The 26,511-nt window shown below is 40.0% G+C and overlaps 1 protein-coding gene across 10 annotated transcripts in view; it reads right to left on the minus strand.

The window, feature by feature from the left end:
• The window catches only part of PPP2R2A (protein phosphatase 2 regulatory subunit Balpha), a 90,571-nt gene extending 71,333 nt beyond the window's left edge, over window positions 1-19,238 (minus strand). For 4 of the 10 annotated variants that reach the window (XM_060409170.1, XM_015093087.4, XM_060409171.1 and 1 more), the window contains exons 1-2: window positions 18,915-19,238; window positions 17,000-17,074 (exon numbers count right to left, since the gene is read on the minus strand). In XM_060409170.1, coding sequence (XP_060265153.1) covers window positions 17,000-17,074; window positions 18,915-18,921 — 82 coding nt within the window. In that variant the 5' untranslated portion in view covers window positions 18,922-19,238. Of the gene's footprint in view, window positions 1-16,999; window positions 17,075-17,387; window positions 17,537-18,914 lie in introns of those variants that run through there. The other 6 variants (XM_060409169.1, XM_060409168.1, XM_060409167.1 and 3 more) reach the window with 3 other exon arrangements.
• Window positions 19,239-26,511: the final 7,273 nt, after the last annotated feature.

Raw genomic sequence — 26,511 nt, forward strand, 5'->3', positions numbered from 1 at the left:
AAAGACTCTGGCATAGTCAATAAAGCAGAAATAGATGTTTTTCTAGAACTCTCTTGCTTTTCCCATGATCCAGCAGATGTTGGCAATTTGATCTCTGGTTCCTCTGCCTTTTCTAAAACCAGCTTGAATATCAGGAAGTTCACGGTTCACGTGTTGCTGAAGCCTGGCTTGGAGAATTTTGAGCATTACTTTACTAGCATGTGAGATGAGTGTAATTGTGCGGTAGTTTGAGTATTCTTTGGCATTGCCTTTCTTTGGGATTGGAATGAAAACTGACCTTTTCCAGTCCTGTGGCCACTGCTGAGTTTTCCAAATTTGCTGGCATACTGAGTGCAGCACTTTCCCAGCATCATCTTTCAGTATCTGAAATAGCTCAACTGGAATTCCATCACCTCCACTAGCTTTGTTTAGTGATGCTTTCTAAGGCCCACTTGACTTCACATTCCAGGATGTCTGGCTCTAGATGAGTGATCACACCAACGTGATTATCCGGGTCTTGAAGATCTTTTTTGTACAAACCTGCCCCAAATCTCAAAACCAATTAGGCTTTTTAAAAAAATGTATGGGCTCAAATAGGCTTTTATTCTTATGTTAATCGCTAACCTGTTAGCATTAAATAGCTAAATAACTGCACCTAAATTTTCTGAGCACTTAGTATGTGTTAAAAGGAAGGACACACAAGTGTTTAATCCGAATAACAAAGCAAGTCTAGTAATTATCCCCCTTTATAGACAGAAAACACAACAGTAGTTCTCAAATGTTTGGTTTCTTACCCTCTGGCCTTCCTTTGCTTGTCAAAAACAAACAAAACCACTTCTTTTAGAAAGTTTCCCCCATCTACTCTAGACCCAAATTATTTCTTCTCTGTGCTTCCATACAACCTCCCTCAGGTATCACCTGACTGGGAGGGGGAGCAGGAAGGGCAGGGGGTAAGGTGGGGATGCTCATACATATGAAAAAGACAAGCGTCCCCAAAGAACAACAGACAAAGGACAGGAACAGAATCTACACACTTAAAACATGCGCGAATAAGTGGAAAAGATTTTTCTGAATGGTAGTATTGTGCCAGACATTGTCAACAGGTCAGGAAATGGGCACTCCCATTCACTGGTGGAGAAAGGGAAAATCAACACCAAGTTCTACTGATATTTGATAATATATACCACTGCGCGCATGCCAAGTTGCTGTAGTTCTGTCAGACTCTTTTTGACCTCACGGACTGTAGCCTGCCAGGCTCCTCCTCATCCATGGGATTCTCCAGGCAAGAATGCTGGAGTGGGTGGCCATGTACATACCATCAGCCATTTAAAAAAAGATCACACCTTTTGACCACTAGCTTCTACTGCTAGAAATATGCCCTAAAGTAGTAAGATTCGCACAAGGATGTTCATCATAATTTATAATAGCAAAATTTATAAATATGCCCAAATTAAATATATTAGGCATCCTGGTGGCTCAGACAGTGAAGAATCTGCCTGCAATGCAGAAGACCTGGGTTCGATCCCTGGGCTGGGAAGATCCCCTGGAGGAGGGCATGGCAACCACACTCCAGTCTTGCCTGGAGAATTCCCATGCTACAGTTCATGGGGTCACAAAGGGTCGGACACGACTGAGCAACTAAGCACAGCACAGCACACAGCCAATTAAATATCAAATAGCCACTTATCTTCTTAAATGTTAACTGGGGAAAAAAGCTTAATACGTAACTATACATTTATTGCCAGCTTTGAAAATACATATTCACAGCAGAAAACGGACTGTACATTGGAAAAATCTATGCAAAGATGTTAATAGACGTTACCTAAAAATAGTGAGATTACAAGTGATTTTCTTCATTTACTTATGATGGCTCTGAGGTCAAAAGAACCAGGTTCATCCCCTGGCTCTCCCACTTACCAACTGTGTGACCTTGGTCAAGATACTTTATCTAATCCTTGAGTTCCTCATCTACAAAATGAAAATGATAATACCACCCACCCTCAGAGATTAAACAAGACAGTGCATGCAAAGTGCTTACACTATAGGCAATCAGCTATGTTTCTTGGGGCTTCCCTGGTGGCTCAGCTGGCCTGTAATGTGGGAAACCTGGGTTCGATCCCTGGGTTGGGAAGATCCCCTGGAGAAGGGAAAGGCAACCATTCCAGTGTTCTGACCTGGAGAATTCCATGGACTGTATAGTCCACGGGTTCACAAAGAGTCGGACACGACTGAGTGACTTTCACTTTATGTTCCTTGAGCACTTATTTTTTAAAACATATTCAGAAAGAATAAAAATTTTTAACACTAGCAAATATCCACATAGCAAGAATTTGATGAAGCTATATTCTCATCAACCTGAGCAGTACACTAACATTAACCAAATTTTGGCATTTTACACAATGTTAACCAAATTCCCAAGAAATTCAGTTGAAAATTAGAGATGGTGGATATACTAACTAAAGGACCTATGTATTTACTCAACAGTCAGAAAAACACGTTAAAAAAATTAGGTCCTTGGGAACCAGCCTACTCTATAACATCCAGCATAAGCCTAATGAAAGAATCACCAAAAAGACCAGGTGGCTTCAGACTCTACCAGGAAGAGTAAAATTCAACTAAAAACAGCTCAAGGTCTAATTTAAAAAGGAATAAGCCAGGGACACCAGGAATCAATAAACCCAAATGTTATTTTTAAAGACGCTGATATCTTAGAAGCCATTATAAATTTTACTTAGCTGTATTCATAACACACTGATCACATATCTAGATTCACATCTCAAACATGTACAATCTTCACAGCAACTCTTCAGACTGAAGCTATAGAAATCACAGAGCAGTTAAAAGAAACGGTAGCTACTTGGGCAATTCATTAGATCCTCTCTAAACATCCTGCCTACAAACCATGCCCATCAAGGACTTCTTGTATATATTTACCCACTTTAAATCTAAAATGATGAACATGCTGCATTAACTCAAAAACATGCAAATATAAAATGTTTCTGCAATAATAAATATGAAAGTTCTGACAGTATATCTGGGACACAGGACCTAGGAGAATGCTAAGAGGGAGAAATGTTTTTACCGTATACCTCCTGTACCATGTGGATTTACCAGTATAAATGTCTATGTATGCAGTGGTGGTGGGAGATGTTTATATTAAATCCTGGTTAATAAAACACAAAAATAATTGTCTTACATTTGGTTTGTAAAAAAGATATGCAAACTAAATTTGGTTATTACAGAAGGGAAAGTCAGACGTAGATGTGCTGTGTGAGAAGTACTACTTTTTTCTTTGTGAATGGGAGTTTTATTGGCTCTAGAAATTTTTTAAGGAAGAGAATCCTACTTTGTCTCTGTTTATTTTTTAGTTCATTTACAATTATTATGTTTTCAAATTTAGTGTACATTATAGCAGTTTTTACTAAATTTACAGAATTTTGTGACCATCATCACTTTTCTAATTCCAGAATGCTCCATCATCCCTTAGAGAAATGCTGTACCTACTGGTAGTCACTTCCCTTTCTCCCACCCTTCAAAGTCCTAGCAACCACTAATTTATTTTCTGCCTCAACGTATTTGTCTATTCTGGACATTTCATACAGAACCATGTAACATGTCGGCTCTATAACTGCTTCTTCACTTAGCATGTTTTCAAAGTTCATCCACATTGCAGCATGTACCAGGCCTTTGTTCCTTTCTATGGCTGTACAATGTCCACTGTGGCTACAAACTAAAAGATAATTGCTCCTTGGAAGGAAAGCTATGACAAACCTAGACACATATTAAAAGGCAGAGACCTCACATCACTTTGTCGACAAAGGTCAGTACAGTCAAAGCTATGGTTTTTCCAGCAGTCATGTACAGATGTGAGAGTTGGACCATAAACGCTGAGCACCGAAGAACTGCTCAGCTTTCAAACCATGGTGCTGGAGAAAACTCTTGAGAGTCCCTTGGACTGCAAGGAGATCAAACCAGTCAATCCTAAAGGAAATCAACCCTAAATATTCATTGGAAAGACATATTGAAGCTCCAATACTTTGGCTACCTGATGCGAAGAGCCAACTCACTGGAAAAGAAAGACTGAAGGCAAAAGGAAAAGGGGGTGGCAGAGGATGAGACGGTTAGATAGCATCACCGACTCAAAGGACATGCGAAGAAACTCTGGGAGATAGTAGAGGACAGAGGAGCCTAGTGTGCTGCAGTTCATGGGGTCCCAAAGAGTCGAACACAACCTAGCGACTGAACAAGAAAAATCCTGTGTTAGTTTACCGGGGCCACCATGACAAAATAAAAAACACAGGTGACTCCAACAACAGAAATTTACTGTCTCATAGCTACTGAACAACAACAACAATAATGGCTACATCACCTTTTCTTTATGCATCACCAGTTGACAGATATGAGGTCTGTTTCCACTTTTTGGCTATTAAGAACAATGTTGCTATAAATATTCATGTACAAGTTTTGCGGTCACAAGTTTTCAATTCCCTGAGTTATATACATAGAAGTAGAATTGCTGGGTTATATATACATAGCAAATCAGCGTTTAACTTTTTAAGGAACTGCCAAAGTTTCAAATGAAGGTTTTGAAACATAGAATACAAAGGAAAGAGACAAAAGGACATGTAAACTCCCACAAACATCTGCCTGGAGAAATCTCCAGTTTTATTCATTAGTAAATCCAACTCACAACCATTTGTAACCACAAAGACATAGTTATGTCTTAAAAAAAGACTTGAGATATTTGTGATTTTTTGAACAGCTAAGTATTGTACTAAACACCACCTCAGCATCAGGCAGAGTGACCTCAACCTGGAACACGGGAAATAATTTACTACTCACACCCCAGCATCATTTAATAAAACTTTTACATGGGCTTAGTCAAGCATCTCCTGGTAATATGAACAAGTTAATACCAAAGGCCACAGTGTGTTATGGAGAATACTTACTGTAATAAAACTGACCTTTCTTAATATACCTAAAGTGATGGAACTATGTCTTCTATTTTCCTCACATTCTCCAAAATACTGGGCACTCAACAAATACTTATTGACTGGTACATGAATAATTAGGGTCTCACCTGAGCACTACTCCCTATGATTACCAGTGATTTAGATTTAATCAAATAGTATTTTTTTTTAAGTGAACCACAGAGAAGCAACATGGGAGCCTAAAAGGCAGAAGGAATAGCTTTTCTGACTAACTCATAATCTTAGATTAACATTCCTCAACTTCTTTTGGCTTCAGTGTCCTTCTGTACAAAATGACAATAATGTCTACCTCAAAGGCTTGTTAAGAAATGCAACCTTGGTCATTCCTTATCTACAATTTCATTACAAAGAAATGCAATGCAGTTATCAAATTTTCCTATTATGCTGAAGACTTTGCCTAATTAAAATACACACAAAACAATGTACTGTTTTTATTGTTAGGTAATGAAATGTGACACAAAATCCATGGGATTTTCTATTTTTAACCAGAAACTGCAAAACAAATAAGGTGAAACTCTGGTCAAAAATGTAGATTTTGCTTAATCTTATCGTGAAATGGCCTACAACATAACCCAGTTCTTGTTCCCAAACTGTTAATCTGGGATAACAGACTTGTATCACAGCAGTAACAACCTGTATTTTTCAATATCCTCTAATCTGACACTTCCATTTTCTGCTTAGGGCTCTTCCTGTCTACCTCCAACTACTTACAGAAGGTTCTTAGAATGTTCCTCCCCCACAGAACCCCAGGTGTATCTATAAAGAGATTGGGAGCACACAATAGCTAAGAGGTGCAAACAACCTGCCTGTCAAAAGATGAATGGAAAAACAAAATATGGGATAGACATACAATGGAATACTATTCAACCTTAAAAAGGAAGGAAATCCTGTCATATGCTACAACATGGGTGAACCTTGAGGATATGAAATAAGCCAGTCTCAAAAAAACAAATACTATGATTCCACCGGTATGAAGTATCTGAAGCAGTCAAATTCACAGAATCAGAAAGCAGCCTGATCGATACAGGATTGAGGGGAGGAGAGAATGGGGAGTTGTTTCAAGGGTCCAGTATCTGTTTTGCAGATGAAAACCTGTTCTGGAAACCTGCTTCACAATAATGTGAATACAGTTGGCACTACTGAAGTGTACCTTTAAAAGTGGCCACAATAGTACACTTGTGGGGTTTTTTACAGTGCAAAATACATAAAAATATCAAGGCACTAAAAAATACTTAAAGAAGTTTTGCTGCTAGGAAAAAAATAATCCTCCTTTCAAGGAAAGAAAGAAGACTAGGAGCAATCCCTTCTCTACTACCAAGTCTGATAATAATCATTTTCAATGTTGCATCCCTGGGTAAGGACTTTGACAAGAATTATTGATTGCCTACCACAGTTTGTTTTCTTGAAATACAGCCCTCTCAATCTATTAGCCAAGAGAAAATATTAAAGATTCCTCTTATGCTATTTTAAAAACACACCTACTTCAGGCCCACAAGATTCTCACCTTGAGATAAACTGGGCTGGGTGGGGAGGTGGGGTGTGTGTGTACATGCATGTTTAACACCAAAAAGGTTGTTTCCACTTTCACACAGAGCAGACCTGAAATTCTACTGTGGCAAGTTCTAAAAGGTAACATTGTTTCAGAAGTTCAAACAACTTAAAACATGTTCCCACCAATCCCTTTTTAATAGACTAATGAAAATTTAGATTCCTTCTGAATGAAGTATAAACAAGTTGTCAAGTCAAGTAAAAAATCCAATATATTTCTCTAATATTTTTATCCACGGTTAAAGAGACAACAGTTTTTCAATTAAAAAAAAATTAATATGGGACTACACTAAAGCTGTCAAGTCCAGTATCTCAGAAGATTCATCCCTCTAAAATTATATCAGGAGAGTTTAAGTACTAAAAAGATTCCTAAGAAAGAATAATCCTAATAGGCTTATTAAAAACTATCATTCTCATATAAAATATCCTTGACTTCTCCAAATTAACCATATAGGCATATTAGCCACAGACAAACTTTTAGATTAAGGCAGAGGTTCTTAAACACGGTCACTGGTCTATGAATCCCCTCAAACTGGATAAGAGAGATCATTCAAGGACTTTGGAAAAGAAGATTCCAGTTAATATGTGAGCATTCAGAGAGAAAGTCAACATACAGAAACTAAAATCACAAAAGTCCGACCGTGGTACAGTGGCACACAGAAGCATTCAATAATAAATTGCCAAGAATTCCACGTATGTCACAGACAAAGATCTCGACAACATTTTAATCAGCTACAGCTAACATTAAAAATGTCCATATTAGTAAAAAATTAGTTGTTTTTTTTAATAAACTCAGTGTTTAAACATGGATGGAAAATTAGTGAAAGTAGTTTTAAAAGTTGTATAGAGGTTGACGAATTTTTTAAAAGGATAGAAAAATAGCCACAAAAATACTGAAAATACTGAGCAATAAATAGTTGAGACTGCATTCTTAGAATGGAAAACTCAGCAACTATTTAAAAATAGGATTATGCTGCACTTTAAAGCAGAATTTAAAGAAAAACACTGTTCCTTCTCCTTTCCTCTCCCTTAAAAGTTGAGAAATAGTTACCATGCCAATTCTGTGCAGTTCTCAGAAGGGGAGGGAAAAAAAAAAACACACATAAAACTGCTACATGTTGGGTTCAAAATAAAACACAATGGCAAGGGCACCAACTTTTTTCTAATGACCAGGCAGCCAACCCAGAAACGGCAGTAGACTAGACATTAAGGAATTTTTAATCCTACATTAAGTATTAATGATAGTGGACCTCATCATATAGTGACAAAACCCCTAAAAAACTTCACGCATATTTAATTTGGTACCTAAAGAACAGCAAGGGAGTAAGCTGAAACAATCTGAAGTTACAGGCAAGCTTTAAACATTCACACACAAAAGCAGCACTTTATGATTCTTTCTGTTTGTTCACTTAATCTTGTAGTTCAGGAGACTCATCTAAAGCAAAGGTACAATGAAATTAACAGATTAAACCCACAGTTGTAAGCTATTTCTCGATAGCAGGATTTCCTTACACTATTAAAATCTGAGGACCCCCCCAAAGGCCTTTTAAAATATTTATTCATTTAAAAATGTAATAAGCAGCCCTACATGTTAACAAAGAAGTTATAAAAAGAAAAAGACTATTTCCCCTCCCTCCAAAATTAGTGTGAAGAATGGCATTTCAGTTCAGTTCATTCACTCAGTCGTGTCCGACTCTTTGTGACCCCATGAATTGCAGCATGCCAGGCCTCCCCGTCCATCACCAACTCCTGGAGTTCACTCAAACTTACGTCCATTGAGTCAGTGATGCCATCCAGCCATCTCATCCTCTGTCGTCTCCTTCTCCTCCTGCCCCCAATCCCTCCCCCTAATCCCTCCCAGCATCAGGTCTTTTCCAATTAGTCAACTCTTCGCATGAGGTGGCCAAAGTATTGGAGTTTTAGCTTTAGCATCAGTCCTTCCAAAGAATACCCAGGACTGATCTGCTTTAGAATGGACTGGTTGAATCTCCTTGCAAGAGTCTTCTCCAACACCACAGTTCAAAAGCATCAATTCTTCGGCGCTCAGCTTTCTTCACACTCCAACTCTCACATCCATACATGACCACAGAAAAAACCATAGCCTTGACCTTTGTCAATGGCAAAGATGGACCTTTGTTGGCAAAGTAATGTCTCTACTTTTGAATATGCTATCTAGGTTGGTCATAACTTTCCCTCCAAGGAGCAAGCATCTTTTAATTTCATGGCTGCAACCATCTGCAGTGATTACATTGCTGCAATTCTTTTCAAGGTCTTGCTTAACAGAAGATGCTGAGATTCTCTCAACTCCTTCTGCAGTCAACATACTACACCATGTTGTGTAGGTTAAATATATGAAGAAATCCAGTCTTACTCCGGTGTGTGTTTGCGAAGGTAGGAACAGTTTCCAGGTTTTTTAGGTAGTTAAAGATATCCCTTTGATACTATTGCAAAACTCAACATGTGACACTTTCTTAAAGGTCTGTGGAATCTGAAATCATTATCAGCTGTCTGTTATATTAAAACCCAGCCTGGGAGTCGCAACTTCTGAGGCCATGTGCTGCAACTACTGAAGCCAGTATGCCTCAAGGCTAGTGCTCCAATACAGAAGCTACCACAATGAGAAGCCCATGCATCACAACTAGAGTAGCCCCTGCTCACCACAAAAGCCCAAGCAGCAACGAAGACCCAGCAGAGCTAAAATTCAACAAATAAATAAAATTACATACACTAAAAAAACCTAATGCTCTTACACTTCAACTTATGCACAATTCTTTAACACCACAGGTACTGGCCATTTGTAAAATACTGATTCCCTTATGAAGATCTTCCAAATGTTGACACATTTCATTACACAGTGTCAAAAATCACTGTCATTAAACACTACTACTGATCTCATCTAAAATATCTGTAAATATTCAGAAGTAAGCAAGCTCATGAGATGCACGTTTTCCAATACTTTCTGAGTTTTGCTTGGAAACTCAAATTTTATCAAGAGCAACAAACACTGTCCACTGCAGTAACAGATTCACTTTTAATTTAAGAAAATGTCTGCCAAATATTCAAGTCTGAATAGTTTCTCAGTAAGGGGGGACTTCCCTGTTGACTCAGATGGTAAAGAATCTGCCTCCAATGCAAGAAACACAGGAGATGTGGGTTCAATCCCTGGGTCAGGAAGAGCCCCTGGAGAAGGGCATGGCAATCCACTGGAGTATTCTTGCCTGGAGAATTCCATGGACAGAGGAACCTGATGGGCTCCAGTCCACAGAGTCACAGAGCCGGACATGACTGAGCAACTAACACACACATAGCTCTTTCTAGTAAAAATTATGTCCCCCAAAAGCAGCTAGTTAGTTCATCTTGAAACTCAAATAACTGCACTCACTAATGCTTTTCCTCCAACCACTGTACTCTGGTTTACAACACTTCAGGTGTACTTTCCATTTTGTCACACAGAATGTTCAACACGTGTACTCAAGAGTCAAGATTTTCGAGAGTAGAGACTTGATAAAATCCATTTTTACTGCTTCATCAAAGACATTATTAAGTAAAACGTGCATTTTCAAATGGCTGATACATGGCAATGAAGATGACTGTGGTGGTACTGTTACCACCCTTGGGTGCCAAGGCCTTAATACATGCTAAGAAGTTAGCAGACTGACCCACCACTGCTTTTGTATCATTGGTGCAAATGTCAACATAATGAAAAAGGCAAATAGTGTCTTAGTATGATTATGAAAATAGTTTCAACTTCAGAGACCTTTAGAAAGAGAGGCTGCCAAACCACACTTCAAAATGGAATAAATGGCCACTGTTTTGACAATGCACCAATGTACAAGGACATACATTACATGTCCTAGCTTAAGAATTCCATTAGCAGAAAATTCAGTAAATCTCCAAGATGGATTCAATTACTTCAAAACAATAATATGCTAGGCATTACAAATTAACTCTAAACCAGTCACATTCCAACAATCTCAAACACCTTCACCTTAACTAAAAGGAGCTCAAGTTAAGTAAATAAACTTACATTAGGGAAATCTAAAGTTTTGAGGTGAGAATCCTAGCTCCACCACCTGCTTAAGGATACAGTTAGTAAATTAATCTTTCCGGCCTGTTTCCTGTATCTGTGGAAAAACAACAGCATCTATGTATTTCACAGACTAATAATATGTATAAAGCACCTAAAACAACACCTGGCACAAAATTAAGAGATCTAATTTATATACGACCAGGCCTTTACTTCTCTTTCCTTCTACTAAGGGAGCAACTTGCAAACCTGTGATTACTCAATTTTAATTTCCATTATCACCCAAGAGAAGGGAAAAAAGATGACAGTTGAGGGCATTAGCTAAAATATCTATTTCCAACCCTTTCATTTTCCTATTTAACAACGTAAGAAACTTAAAATAAAGTTTACCTTTCTCCCTGCAACTCAACTAAACTGGGCAAATACAGATGTATAAACACAAAATATATGGCAATCTTTTTTTTTTTTACTGATTTAATACAATTAATTCTTTGCTTCAATCTCTCATCATTCTGCTTATTCCACAATTTTCAAGAATTTTAAAGTATAGTTCACTAAAAGAGAGTACTGAGAAATACCTAAGTGTCATTTTTGGTTTATAGCCTGAGACAATCAACACCATTATTTCATTTTTCCTTTTTTAAACCAATAAAGGAGTACGAAAAAACTCCTTAGTACCTTAGGAGAAAACAAGGATACTGCCTACTACTAGAGAAATACAGTCATCCATGTTGTTTAATGGGCAAAGTGACTCTACTTTATGCGATGGCACTGCATTAGTACCAGACTTCTGTCAGCAGTAATGCTAGTGTTAAGAGAAAGAAGCTGTCACGTGTGTTACAAAGTGAAAATGTTAAGACCTTCGCCCCAAGTCATTAAGCTCTGGAATACAGCCGATGTGCCAATACTCTAAAATTTGCAAAAAACTAGGTTCTACTAGTTTTTCTACTGACTGACCCTAGTGCGTAAATCTAACATGCATACTACTCTAAGAAACACAGAACACAAATGATGTTAAGTTCTGTTATAGTATAGCATTAAACATGCTGGATGGATTTAAAACTGTGAAATTCTGTGATGCCCCAAAGACTGTTTCTTAAATTTTATTTACTTCATTACTTGAGGAGTATTTAGATTCTCCCACTGCAAATTTTTTTCCCAAGAACTAGTCCACAAGTCTAGGTCCAAAAATAAACAGGAAGCAGTGTTGAAAAGATGCAATACATTTGGATCCAAGTTTCACTGGCTCATGTAGGAAAATCATATCCTAAAATAATACCCTATGAAAGAAAGTTTAAGACGGTCAAATTTGGAGATAAGAAAAACTACACTTAATGAAAATAATAAAAATTCATTATTTAATATTCAATATTAAATAGTGAAACTCTGCATTAAAATAATTAAAATAACCATATTGGTTAAATTTTTTTTTTTACTCAAAATTACACACTTCAGATTGCCCACATGTATCTGAATTTTTAATAATCCTATGCTCACAAGTCAAATTTGAACAAATTAACAAATTATGAGAATTGTCACTGCATAAAGTCATTAGGAAAAATTCCTTACTGTTTCACATTAAAATGAACTTGATTTTCAAGTTTGCTGAAACTAGATTTTAAAAACAAAACCAATGAGATTTCTATTACTAAATAGTAAGAGCTGGGAAGGAGTCAAGAGATCCACAGCACCAGCCACATGTCGATGCTGGGTGATGGGAGTTCATTACACTATTCCATCTACTTCCTGTAATGTTCAAAATCTCCATAACAAAGTTTTTTAAAAATTTTTTTGAAGAACTAGGCAAATTATAAAACAGGCAATCATTAGGGAAAATAAAGGGATGCAATAAAAGTGAGCAACATCGCAGAGTAGTGTTGGCTCAGGAATGAATTATTTGCATCCTCATGACAATGCAAGCACTGATTTCTAATTTGACCATAACACGTGATGTAGCACTGGGGCAAGGGGACAACCACATCAACAGCTAAATCTTCACCTACCAGGGAAGGAAGTCAATAGGAAATGTTTAAAGTCAACGAGAAACAGAAATATCATTTTATTTACCAAACAAAATGTAATTAAGCCCAACGGAATACAGTTAGAAGAAGAGTTCAATATAACTGCCCTTACGAGAGGGACTAGAGAGGATATGAGACAGAGTGTGGAAGGGACTGCCGTTTTTCATTCAAACCCTTCAGTACAGTATTGGATTTTTTAGAAACCTTTTTTACTGTGAAATCTACCAAATATAGAAAATTAAAATTAATCAATTATTACGAACATCTGTACAACCACCATTCAGGTCCATTCACCATCCCACTTATACGTATTCTTTGACTCCACTCATACAGAGTTCAATAACACATGCGCCATTTTCCTCACTTTGGCTGGTAAGCTTTTAGTTGCCTTTAAAGACAACTGCCCAGGTTCCTACTCTCCCTTACTCCCCATAAATGTTCAAGTAACAAGAGTTAAACCCTCACTATGTGCTAGGTTTCTTTTCGAGGAACATTAGCTTATTTAATCATCAAAACAACATCATAGGACACATTTTACTGTCATCCTCGCTTTACAGAGGGGAAAACAGGTACAAAGAGGCTGAGTTAACTGGCCCAGGACCACACAGCCATCACGCAACAGGGTAGTATTCCAACCATGCAGCCTAGCCCTACAGTCTGTGCTCAAACTACTGTCTCTTAAGAGAACAGCTATCAACAAAGGGAAAACTTAAAGCAGAAGATGATAAAATGTAGTTAAAGCTACCATGAAGGCTAAAATAAAAACTACATTACATGAGACTATGTGAGTACTAGGGGTTTTAGCGCCTCATCCTTCTCCAAGACAAGCAGCTACATCAAAGGTAAACTACTTGAAGTGCCTAAAGAGCATAGGGCACAGAATAAGCACCCCAACACTGGCTGTAAACATTCTGAAGGGCCTACTTGGACCAAAGGACAGTAAGAGAATATGATCAAATGTCAAAATTCCGTCTCAGTTCTGAAATGTGACAGTCGCTCAGTTGCGTTTGACTCTTAGAGACCCCATGGAGTATAGTCCTCCAGGCTCCCCTGTCCATGGGATTCTCCAGGGAACAATACTGGAGTGGGTGGCCATTCGCTTCTCCAGGGAAATCTTCCCAACCCAGGGATCGAACCTGGGTCCCCCGCATTGCAGGCAGATTCTTTACCATATGACCCATCAGGGAAGTCCCTCTGAAATGTTCTGAAATGTACTTAAGGAAAAATCCTGAGCCCTGAGTAACCAAGACCACTGTCTTCTTTTTATTTTTATTTTTTTTTTTGTCTTCTTTTTAAATTAAGGCCCCCAGAGAATCCAACATCTCAACCAACTTAACTTACCAGTAGTAACAACATGAGGCTGCCTCTTTTCTAAGACATCTTTGAGAATTAATAAGATTACAGGACCAGGAACAACAGAAAATCACCTAATCCAGTTCTCTTTTCTTAAGGCTAAGCATACTGGAACCCAGAGTGACATACACTAGCCTGTTACTAGGATAGAAACTCAAGGTCTCCTCACTTCTTCCTATTATTCGGCTATCTGTGTATCATCAATCCACTTAAATAGCTGCCAAGTAAAAAGTATGTCTCAATCATCGTATCTTTCACCCATATTTGTCCTCCTTCATAACCTCATAACAGTACATTTTTATCCCTCCATTCAATAAACACTGAACACCTACCGGTTCCAGGCTTTGTTCTAAGCACAGCAGTTTTTATGTAGAAAGTCCCACATAGAGGACAAAGATACAGCAGACCTGCACTAAGCTTATAGTGCAACAGTGAAGGTTGGGGGTACTAAATATTATAGATACAAAGTGCTATGAAGGAAGATTTTAAACATTTCTGGAAAAGGGAGATGAGTATAAGGGTTACAGACATGACTTGAAGGATGAATATGATTCTGATAAGAGAAGAGTAGGAGGAGTGTCAGGCATTCCAAGGGCAGAAGCACAAAACAGAAAAACGAAAACAAAATGAAGACCTCAAAATAAGTACAGGACTTGTCTGAAGAACAGTATCCATTCACCTGGATAGTAAAACACACTGGCAAAGAAACAAAGAAGTAGGAGTCATACTGGTGAGAAGTCTCATCTCACATTCTAGGCTAAAATATCTGAAGGTAATTCATAATCCTGTGGATACAATGACCACTAAAAATATCTAAGGAAAATAAACTTGGGCAGCATTTAAGATTAACTTAGAAGCAAAACATTTAACAAGAAGCAAGGAATCATTTAGGAAGTTATAGCAATCCTGATGAGAAATACTGAGAACCTTAACCAAGGTGAAAGTGGGCATGGAAAGAAGATTAAAGCATTACAGAGGTAAAAAGGGCATGCCATGACAGCTGACTGTGTGTAGGAGGAAAAGACAATTTGGAGCCTTTGATGGAAAAGAACTTGGGATGTATCGTTAACAGAAAGCAGGCAAGCCAAAGACTGAGCCAGATGTAATCATTTACAGATCACACTCTGAAGCCAGGAGAAAATGTATTAATCTTTTTTTATTTCAGAAAAATAAACCTTTTCTTAGTAAAATAAACATATCAGACTATAGGATGCAAACTACACTATGCAAAAATACCCAAATTAAAGCTACATATTTTGAAAATTGAGTGCTTTTTATACTTACTACATTTGTATGGACACAGGTACTAGAATAAACCATGTTTTTACTAAAATAATACATACCACACTTCAGCGTGTTAAAATGCCAAGAGTATACTGTGTGTTAAAAGCAATATTTAACAACGTCAGATGAAAAAAATTATGTAATGAATCAGTAGCAAAATGCAGCTACTAAGTATTAGCAGAAGAAAATTCCTGATCCATCATATATGTCACAAACTATCATTTGGTTCAGTTAGGTAAGTGTGAAATCATCAATTTCTTCTGATTAAATAAAATTCATGTGGTCTTTGCCTGTTTAACAAGCAAACTATGAACTCCTTCAGGGCAGGGTTTATATTCTAGACACATCGGACCCCTAGTGTGTTTAGGAGGCCCCCAGCAGATCTCTGATAAAGGGAATAAATGGAAATCAACAAAGGAATGTTTTTCAAGGATCCAGGACTTTCATAACTTGGTGCGTATTACACAACAGCACAGAACTAATGATCCAATATTTGAGTGCCTACTGTTTAACAGGTAATGGAGTTACAAAATGAGTAACACATGACTCCTCCCTTGAACTTAGGATTTCTTTCTCTGAACAAGCTGAATGCCACAGGCTTCACCAGAAAACCTTGATTTGCACTATTTGTATGACCAGCAGTGAGTCTCAACTCTTTTAAGCTTCGTTTCTCATCTGCAAAACGCATGAGGATTCAAGAGAAAGAAACGTGAGAGAGCTGTCTCAGAAGTGCCATGGAAGCCAGCTGGCTCCCCCACAGGGCTCCACAAACTCTGATCAGGTACTTAATCTAGAATGACACTGACACAAGCAAACCCGAGCATTCAACCGGCTCCACACAAGGCCACCATCCTACCATCACCCGGAAAAACCGTCAGAACAAACGCTACACGGACAGGAGGTCAGAAACAGGATCTTATTATGAGAACACCACAATCTAGAGAATTTATAAATTTTCACTATACAAATTTTTGAAAATTAAAAGTACCTATTTTATCTGAGTTTTAGACAATTCCTACTGTAATTCAAGACACAGAATACTATTAAAATTCATACCTTAATATTTCTGGACAATGACATAATATAACTACTTTATGAAAAATGTCTCCTCCATCTAAGACCATCTCAAATGCCATCAAAAATTTTGAAGTTTCAAAAATTGAGAATTCTGAAATATGCTAATAAATCTGGGGGAAAAATAAATACTTAAGCAATTCAACTGATCAAATCCAGTTTCTAAGAATACAGAAGACATGCTCTATATCCATTACACTGTCTTCTCTTATCCACCTAAATTAACTTTTAAAAGACAATTAAAGGCATCATTTGAACCAGCACTTCTTCACAGAATATGCCAATTTCAACACCACACTCTCAAAGTAGGCAAGTTAAAAAAAAACTAAAAACCCCCCATAAGAATATTTTTGAGCTAAATGCTGATGGCATCTATCTCAACTATCTAAAAATACATTGTATAACCATGAAAATGTATCACCATTTATTGGTACATGAAATTTACACAGCAAAGACACCTTGAGCATATGGACCTCTGACTCTTCTTGTGACAGTTTTATATACATCATTATCTAGCGTTCCTTATTTTAATCAGGAAAAAATAAAACACAGCATAAACAATAAAATATTTTAAGAATATCTTTTAAAACTGTTCTCCCACTGCTTGGACAACAAACATAAAACGTTCTTAAACTACTACACTCAGCTGCAAGGAAGCCCTTCAGCAACCAAGATTTTGAAGATTCTTTATCCAAATTCTGCATTATTAAAAGCTCTCTTACCTTCTGCTACATCATCGTCTACTGCTCCTTTCACCTGAGAAAAACACCACTGAATATCATTCCCTCCTCCAGCTCCTGGAAAAAGAAAACATACCAATTAAAACTGAGTTCTGTTCATGTTTACTCTCGTAAACACAGTGATGGTATCCATGGCTGGCATGAGACTAACCGCCTGATACTACCCACAGATACAACCACCACCCCGAGCACTAATTTGGAAAAAGGTTAGTCCCCAATAGTTGGTCTTGTGTTCAAACGAGAGAGATTCCAGGTCTGAAATATTTATCGTCCATGTACTATCATCACCACTGTATACGAGTACAAAACTTTCCTTCCAGTTTTCCTTCCCTTCAAATACAGTAAAAGCCTCACTTCAAGCAAGACCTACCAGAAAAACGTAAATACCAAAAGTCAGAGTTTTTCTTTAAGGGTACAAAAGCCTGCAGAAGAGTTAATAAGGTTAAGCTACCATAAAACACGGAACGAAGAGAAAACTTCAGGAACATTACTGCCTGGGTGAAGAGCAGTGATTCATATGAACCCTATCACCACAAGCGCTCATACAGCAAACACAACCTCACCACCCATTTCTTTGCAGTTCATTACCAGCAAATCACTGGCTCCAGACTGAGAGGAAGAGAAACTGAATTGAATGCTGAAGGGACTGCCACAGGAAGCTTGTTTCCCCTCCCGTTCACCTAATCCCTCAGAAGCCAAAGGACCTTGCAAAGAATGAATTCTGCTCATTTGTCATCATCTTGTGCAAAACAACTGTAATTTCACATAATTATTCAACGAGGCCAAAAAGCAACTTATTCACAGCAAACCCTAAGTCGATCCAACGTGTTAACTTTTTTACAGATTTAATGATCTGTCTAAATATTGATGAAAACACAGAAAACTGGTTTAGTCCCTGAATGTTTCTATTTCACTTTCAAGCACAGAGAGGGAAATGTCCTGGATCTATCAAGAAACTGGATCGAGATCTAGAATTGATTCTATTAGATGAAGGAAGATATTCAGCAACATCAAAATGTACAAAAATAATCCTCGAAGCAATTTCCTTTCTCCCCCTTCACCTCCATTCCTTGCCAAATATTCCAACCTGGTTTTCTCTCTGCATCTTTTTCCCCCTCCAAGCTTTTACCTAAATCTCTCTTCCGTTGGCTATTTATATCTCTGAACTCCACAACTATTTTAACTAACTCCACGAAACCCTTTTGGGAAAAGGACATCTGCACAAAAGCTAACATGCAAAACCTAAGTTTAAATTACATTTTTCACGCAACTTGCTGTATTAGAGGCCTTGCACTCTTTGGATGTAAAGGGTAAGAAACCAAAGGGAGAATGGTTCCAGACTCTCCAAAAAATTCAGGCTTACAGTCTCAAAAATATACGCACCCACAGTGGAAAGAAATACACTATGTCCCCATTGTATTTTAACTTGTAAAGCACTCTTGCTTCTCGGTGCAAAATAGATTTATTTGTAAAAACACCGGAGAAGGCTTGCAGAAGGGAGAAAAATAGGAATTACCGGAAGGAAGAGCGGCAAAAAAGCCCCCCGGGGGGGCGCGGGTGGGCGGGGGCGGAGGTTTCTCCCGGCTCCCAGGCCACAGGGACAAATCGGCAGTCGCCCCCACCCCGCCCCACCCACGCCTTACCCCTGGGCTCGCCGGCATACACCCCACCCCCACCCATGCCCAGCCTCCAGCCCTCATTTTAAAAGCCACGGCGATGCCACAGCGACCACTCGCCTCCCCAGAACCCTCCCCACCCCCACCCCACCCGACCAATTCCCTGAAATCCAAGGGGCGCCCCGTGGCTCTCCGACAGGCGCAGGCGGTCGCTAGGGGGTGATGGAGGGAGGAGGAAGGAAGCGGTGCCTTGTCAGTGGAGAGGGTGATTTCTCCTTTACCTGCCATGTTGCGCTGCAAATGGTGACCCTGCTGGGTTCCTCGGGGTCTCCGCTTCCTGAACTCACCCCCCTCACCTGGGGATGGGGGGGTAGAGAGGGCGGATGGCGGCGGATGGCACCTGTGGGGGGAGGGGGCAGGGGTCGGGGGAGAAGGAAGGAGGGGCGGGCAGACCAGGCGGCTGGATGGTGGATTTCACTCAGGGGCTTCCCCACTCTTGCTCTTTCTCCAGCGGGCGGCGGCGGCGGCGGCGGCGGCTACGACAGCGACGGCGGCAGCGGCGGCAGGGCAGGCGACTCCACTTTCAAAATGGCGCCGGCTGGCCTGGCCAGTGACGTCACCCGGAGGGCGGAGCCGCCGGGCTGGGCCGGAGGGGCGGGGCGGGGCTGTGGAGGGGAGCGGAGGGGGAGGGGCGGGGGAGCGGCCTGGCGGGCTCCTGGCCCCGCCCCGCCCCGCCCCGCCCCGCCCGCTGCGTCCCAGCCGGCCCGGCCCGCGCGTTTCTGGTCCCAGGCTGTAGCCCTCACAGTGCTCCCACTGTCTGTACCAGTCCGAGGTACTGCTGCGCTTCGGTGCCCACACCTTCGCGTCAGTGCCTGCACTCTGGAGCAGGCTCAGTGGTCCAGTTAACGTGCTCGCTCGTAAGAGTTGATGGGGTCCTGTGTCTTTTTAGAGAATACTCGTACTGTATTGCTACTTAAAATAATGACTATCGGGCAGCCCCGAGACCAGTAAAAGGGACGGTGGTGCAGACTCGCTGCTCAGCCAAGCTGAAAGTTCGCGAATCTGAGAAGCACGTGGCTGGGCGGGTGCCATTTGGGTGAATTAAATTACCTTCTCTTGGGCCTGGGAACGAAGGCGAGAGCCCTTGATAAGTGAAGACAGTTGAGAATGGTTTCAAAAAGGAAAACTGAGTTTGCTAGTAGATTATGGTCGAAAAGATGAGCCAGATCTGTTCCTCCAAAAGTACAGAAACAGTAGTTAAGTGCTGGGCTCTGAAACCACGCAGCCGATCCTGACTCCACGCAGAAAATAAGGGTAACAATCCTACCTTATAAGATTGCTTCAAAGATTAAATTATTTGAATACGTCATAAACTTGAACTGCCGGTATTATTAGATTTGTATTGAAAGCATCTTTAGTGGAGTTAGAAAGTTTAAGAATAAAAACAAACTGGAAACACCCCTCATCGGCCCAGAGAGGATGCGTACTTCTTTAAAAAGATGCGCTAATGATGCATGCAGCCCCTAAAAACATGCACGTTACGTATTTCAGTCTCTGCAGTACACCAACAGAAGAGAGAATCGCGATTTCCACATAAGAAACACCTCGAAAAACATCCAGGATTCGACTTTAAGGCAGAAGAGGGTGATAAGGCATTCAGAGACCAAAGAAAAGTTTACGATTATTTTCACCTCCTCTACAATATTTCCACTTTCTGCCTAATTCTTATTTTGGGGGGCTCGGGGGGACGGCTGTACTGGGTCTTCCTTGCTGCTGGGACTTTCCTCTAGTTGCAGGAGTGGGGACTTATCTCTAGTTGCCGAGCTTGGGCTTCTCTTTCCTGTGGCTTATCTTGTGGAGCACTAGCTCTAGGGAGCCCTGGGCTTCAGCAGGTGCGTCTCTGGGCTCTAGAGCACAGGCTCAATAGTTGTGGCTCACAGGTTTAGTTCCAGGGCATGTGGAATCCTCCCAGATCAGGGATCAAACCTGTGTCTCCTGTTTTGGCAGGCCAACTCTTTACCACTGAGCCACCAGGAAAGCCCACTGCCTGATTGTTGGATATGCAGAGGAGTTTGATTGTAAACTGTCAGTCGCTCAGTTGTGTCCGGACTCTTTTTTTGCAACTCCATGGACTATAACCATGCCAGGCTCCTCGGTCCATAGGGTTCTCCTGGTAAGATTACTGGAGTGGGTTGCCATTTCCTTCTCCAGGGGAGCTTCCTGACCCAGAGATTGAACCTGGGTCTCCTGCATTGCAGGTGGATTCTTTACCATCTTAGCAAAAAGCAAATTTAAAAATCCCTCCAGATGGAACAGCTGCAGTGTTGTATTATGTCTCCATTTCTACATTAGTATTTCTCGCTTAACCAATGAACAAACCCAAACTAAAAATCCACCCTGTATATCTTTCAGCTACCTGAAAGATACAAAAATTCAATGCAGTGTGACATCTTGATTGTTTTAGGTACAGTTAATCTTCAGTTCCAGGGTCATTTGTTCCCATTTCTTTGTGATCAGTTCTTGGAATTGTGGCAGCTCATGTCCTAGGTATACTCTGGTCATCAAGTGGTTAATGTCTCCACATGGTGTTTGAATATCTATAAGGCAGCCTACAGGCTATGGCTCAGAATATTATCTATGGCCCTTGAGAAAGAGCTAAAAGTCTTTATGCTTAATGAGTACGTTATTCTTATTTAGTCTCCTTTGATTGTTTTCTTTTGTTTCCCTATTTCTCACATCTCTGATTAAATTTATTCTTTGACTAAGTTTTCCACAGACAAAAGTCAGGTTGAGGACTCGGGGAGTGGAGGGGGTACGGCAAGAACCATAGGATGCTGCTCCCTTTCACCTTCAGCTGTGTTAGGTGTCCTTCCGAAATAGTCTCATAAGACCTAATGCACTTCTCTCTTACTTGGTTATGTTCAGTTCAGTTCAGTTCAGTCGCTCAGTCGTGTCTGACTCTTAGCGACCCCATGAATCACAGCACGCCAGGCCTCCCTGTCCATCACCAACTCCCAGAGTTCACTCAGACTCACGTCCATCGAGTCCGTGATGCCATCCAGCCATCTCATCCTCTCTCGTCCCCTTCTCCTCCTGCCCCCAATCCCTCCCAGCATCAAAGTCTTTTCCAATGAGTCAACTCTTCTCATGAGGTGGCCAAAGTATTGGAGTTTCAGCTTCAGCATCAGTCCTTCCAAAGAACACCCAGGACCGATCTCCTTCAGGATGGACTGGTTGGATCTCCTTGCAGTCCAAGGGACTCTCAAGAGTCTTCTCCAACACCACAGTTCAAAAGCATTGGTTCTTTGGTGCTCGGCTTTCTTCACAGTCCAACTCTCACATCCATACATGACCACTGGAAAAACCATAGCCTTGACTAGATGGACCTTTGTTGGCAAAGTAATGTCTCCGCTTTTCAGTATGCTATCTAGGTTGGTCATAACTTTCCTTCCAAGGAGTAAGCATCTTGACTATGTTAGAATTACCTTAATATGTGTCTGTTACTAGACTGAGTTCTGTGAAGGCAGGAGATTTGTTTTAATCGTTTCCATATCATCAGCCACACAATTTGTTGGATTGATGGATGAATGAACACATCTCTCTGGTTTAGGAAGAAAAATGGTGACTTGTTGGCTCCTTACTGCTTTGTTGTTTAGTCACTCAGTCATGTGCAACTTTTTTTGTGACCCCATGGACTGTGGCTCCTCTGTCCATGAGATTTCCCAGGTATGAATACTGGAGTGGGTTGCCGTTTCTTTCTCTAGGGGATCTTCCCTACCTAGAGATAGAACCCACATCTCCTGCATGGCAGGTGGATTCTTTACTGCTGAACCACCAAGTCATATCACAAATTGAGTGGGTGTTTTCACTCACCCTTCTTAATCCTGGAAGAAAGAGACATTTTACAAATTATCCTGGTCATACCAATCTACATTTGTTAGGCAGTAATTGGTTAAATATGTAAGTTGCTTATAGGTAGTCACCCCCACTACTTCCAGTGGTCCTATGTCCCTGAATACATATTACCCAAGAGAATCCCATAGGGCACCGTTCCCTCACTCATATGAACCATGTGCTATTATGCAAGCATTTTCCCATGTGAGCCTGAGCCAGAACATCAACAACTGACCACATGTAAGATGTACAAAGTAATAGTTGCCAGCAGAACTGGGTTTGGCTTAGTTACACCAAGAGGAAAATTCCCTCTGGGTTTTCCTGAGGGGCTCCTATAAAGACTGTAAGGCCTGGACACATTTTGCCTACAATCTGAACTGAAAGACTCAAAGGACAACCACAATCTCACCAGTAGGACACAGATAATAAGACTTATCTGTGGGTTTTTGCAAGATGGCTTTTTAAAGAATATTATGTGATGAGGAGAGAATCACTTGAAAGTTGTTCTTTTCCTAGGAGTTAAGATGAACACAAACCTCCTCCTCAGTAAATAGAAGTGGCACTATTTAGATGCTCCTTTCCTCTAGGCGATTAGGACTTAGGGTGTCTAGGAAAGATCATCAACTCAAAGATGAGAGGGGAGGTCCCTGGGAATTCCCTGGCTGTCCAGTGGTTAAGATTCCACACTTCCTCTGAAGAAGGCACAGGTCTGATCCCTGGTTGGAAAGATCCTGCATGCCATGCAGTGTGGCCAAAAAATAAATAAAAATGAAAGAGAGAGGTTCCTGATTAGAAAATGATTTGGTTTAGGAACTATATTCAATATCCTATAGTAAACTATAATGATAAAAATATGAAAAAGAGTATATGTGTGCTTAGCTGAGCCACTTTGCTGTACAACAGAAATTAACACATTATAAATCAACTATATTTGAATAAATTTAAGAAAAATAAAATAATACGGTTTAAAATTCTGGCATACCCATCAGGGGCATGCTTTCTGATATGGAGCAGGTTCAAGGACTTTACAGGGAATGTTATAAGTGGTGCGTATCGTATGTTCAGACTCTCAGTCATGACTGACTCTGCGACCCCATGGACTATAGCCCGCCAGGCTCCTCTGTCATGGAATTCTTCAAGCAAGAATATTGGAGTGGGCTGCCATTTTCTCCTCCAGGGAATCTTCCAGACCCAGGGATCAAACCCCAGTCTCTTATACCTTCTATATTGGCCGGCAGATTCTTTACCCCTAGCATTACCTGGAAAGCCCATTATAAGCAGATGTCAGCATTTTTTACATAATTTCTTAATATTTACAAATTTGGCCTGAAAGACAGTTTCCCAAAACTATTCATTCCACAATATTCAAGATGTAGAACTCACTATCAAGATGTCCTCCAGTGTTCATTTTGTCTTTGCTTAGGAATTTCCAATTAACCAAGAACTAAAATCTATTCTATTTTTAGATAGCTATAATCACTGTCATTCTTCCCTATATTGTACAGAAATGTATTAATACCTCACTGCAGCTTTCTTCTGCAAACTCTGGCCCTCCCACAAGGGACCTCTTCAACATGAACACAAATGTGGTTTAGATACTGGAATAGAGCTACGTCTCCCACATTTTCTCTTTTCCACAATAATCAACTTAACTTCTTCAAAGCTTCCTTCCTTGATGCAGATTTGGTCTATGTATCAGCGCATTATCTTAGTCAATATCCTCTGTATAAAATCTAATTATTCCAAAAGTATCATACAGTGATGCTCAGAAATAAATATAACAATTCAGGCCCAACAATTACCCATTTGAGTAAAACTGTTACCTGCCCTCTTCTGTGCAAACTCTATTTCCATTAATGTTGCCAGGAGTCTACTGGACTTGATAATCAAATATTGTAATTTGGGGAACTTTCCTGGTGGTTAAGATTAACTTTCCTGGTTAAGATTTTACCTTTCAATGCAGGGAGTATGGGTTTGATCCCCAGATTGGCTGCCTCGCAGCCAAAAACTAAAACATGAAACAGAAGCCATACTGTAACAAATTCAGAAAAGACTTAAAAAATAGCCCACATCAAAAAGTCTTTTAAAAAATATTGCAATCTAGGCCCTTTTGCATGCATAGGTGTTAGTACATAGCTCCTTAATCTTTCTTCCCAATGGCTCATTTTTTGGATTGATACATATTCTCTGGAACGTAGTCGGAACTTGATAAGTTGAATAAACAAATCAAAAGTTTTGTCTTTTTTCTCCTTCATAAGTGATACCTTAAAAAATATTTTTTTTAATTTATTTGGCTGCTGCCAGGTCTTTGTTGCGGCTCAGAGAATTTCTAGCTGTGGCATGTGGGACCGGGACTTGTACCTGGATGCCCTGCACTGGGAGCTTAGAGACTTATCCTCTGGACTACCAGGAAAGTTCCTATAATTGAGATTTTATTGGTAATAGTTTGGTGATCAATTCATAGAAATGACAATTTATTTGTACAGAAAGTCTAAAAAGCCATGTAGTTGTAATTCTTTCTAGAGAATTATTCCAAAGATTTTTCACCTTAAGATTTGGTAGCAAAATGTTTTTTAAAAAGAGGATATCAAGGAATTTCCTGGCAGTCCGGTGATTCAGTTCGATTCAGGTCAGTTCAGTTCAGTTGATCAGTTGTGTCTGACTCTTTGCGACCCCATGGACTGCAGCACGCCAGGCTTCCCTGTCCATCACCAGCTCCTGGAGCTTGCTCAAGCTCATGTTCATCAAGTCGGTGATGGCCATCCAACCATCCTGTCCTCTGTTGTCCCCTTCTCCTTCTGCCTTCAATCTTTCCCAGCATCAGGGTCTTTTCCAATGAGTCAGTTCTTCACATCAAGTGGCCAAAGTCTGGTGGTTAGAGCTCCACAATCCTACTGCAGAGGGCATGGGTTTGATCCCTGGTTGGGGAACTAAGATCCCAGCAGCTGCCTGGTGCAGCCAAAAAAAAAGATTTCAAATATATTGTCTTAAGGCATTTATAAGGTCTTATATCCAGAGCCCTGTGATTTCATGATTATCAGTCACATTACATGCTCAAAATTTGTACATTACACATTAACAAATTATTAGCAAAAAGTGGACTACCACAACCAAAGATAATATAGCTGGCTCATATATCCAACAGGGTAAGCCTCTTAAAACGAGAGCTTCCAGGCTCCAAATATTTTGATTTACTAGGTCTCTTAAGAAGCTTCCAACCAACCCCATTTCTGAGTATATATCCAAGGGAAATTAAATTAATTAAAGAATTATCTGTGCTATCAAGTTCATTGCAACATTATTCATAATAGCCAAACTCCAAAACAAATCTTAGAGTCTGTCAACAGAAGAATGAATTTTTTAAATGTGATGTGTATATAGGAATATCATTCAGCCTTGAAAAGGAGATCGTGCCATTGAAAGCAATATAGATGAAACTAGAGGACATTATACTAAGTGAAAAGCCAGATGCAGAAAGAAAATACTGCATGATGTCAATTATATGTAAATCTAAACCTGTGAGTCAAACTCATAGAAGCAAAGAGTATAATGGTGGTTGCCAGGGGCTAGAGGGAAAGAGGAATAGGGAGATGTTAGTCAAAGGGTACAAAGTTGCAGTCGTGTAGGATGAATGAGTTCTGGAGATCTGATGTACAGCATGACGACTATAATTAATAATATATTTAGGGACTTCCCTGGTGGTCCAGTGGTTAGCACTCTGCACTTCCACTACAGAGGGCCCAGGTATGATCGATTCCTGGTCCAGGAACTTCTATAAGATCCCGGATGCCATGATCTTTTTTGGCATGGCCAAAAAAGAACATTTTGCTGAGATGGTAGATTTCAGGTGCACTCATCACACACACACACACACACACACACACACATACACACACACACCAGTAACTATGTGAGGCGATGGATACATTAATTAGCTAGATTGTAGTAATTGTTTCACTCTTTGTGTATGAAATACCATAGTGT

The sequence above is a fragment of the Ovis aries genome, chromosome 2 (assembly GCF_016772045.2).
Source record: "Ovis aries strain OAR_USU_Benz2616 breed Rambouillet chromosome 2, ARS-UI_Ramb_v3.0, whole genome shotgun sequence".
In the NCBI taxonomy this organism is placed as follows: domain Eukaryota; kingdom Metazoa; phylum Chordata; class Mammalia; order Artiodactyla; family Bovidae; genus Ovis; species Ovis aries.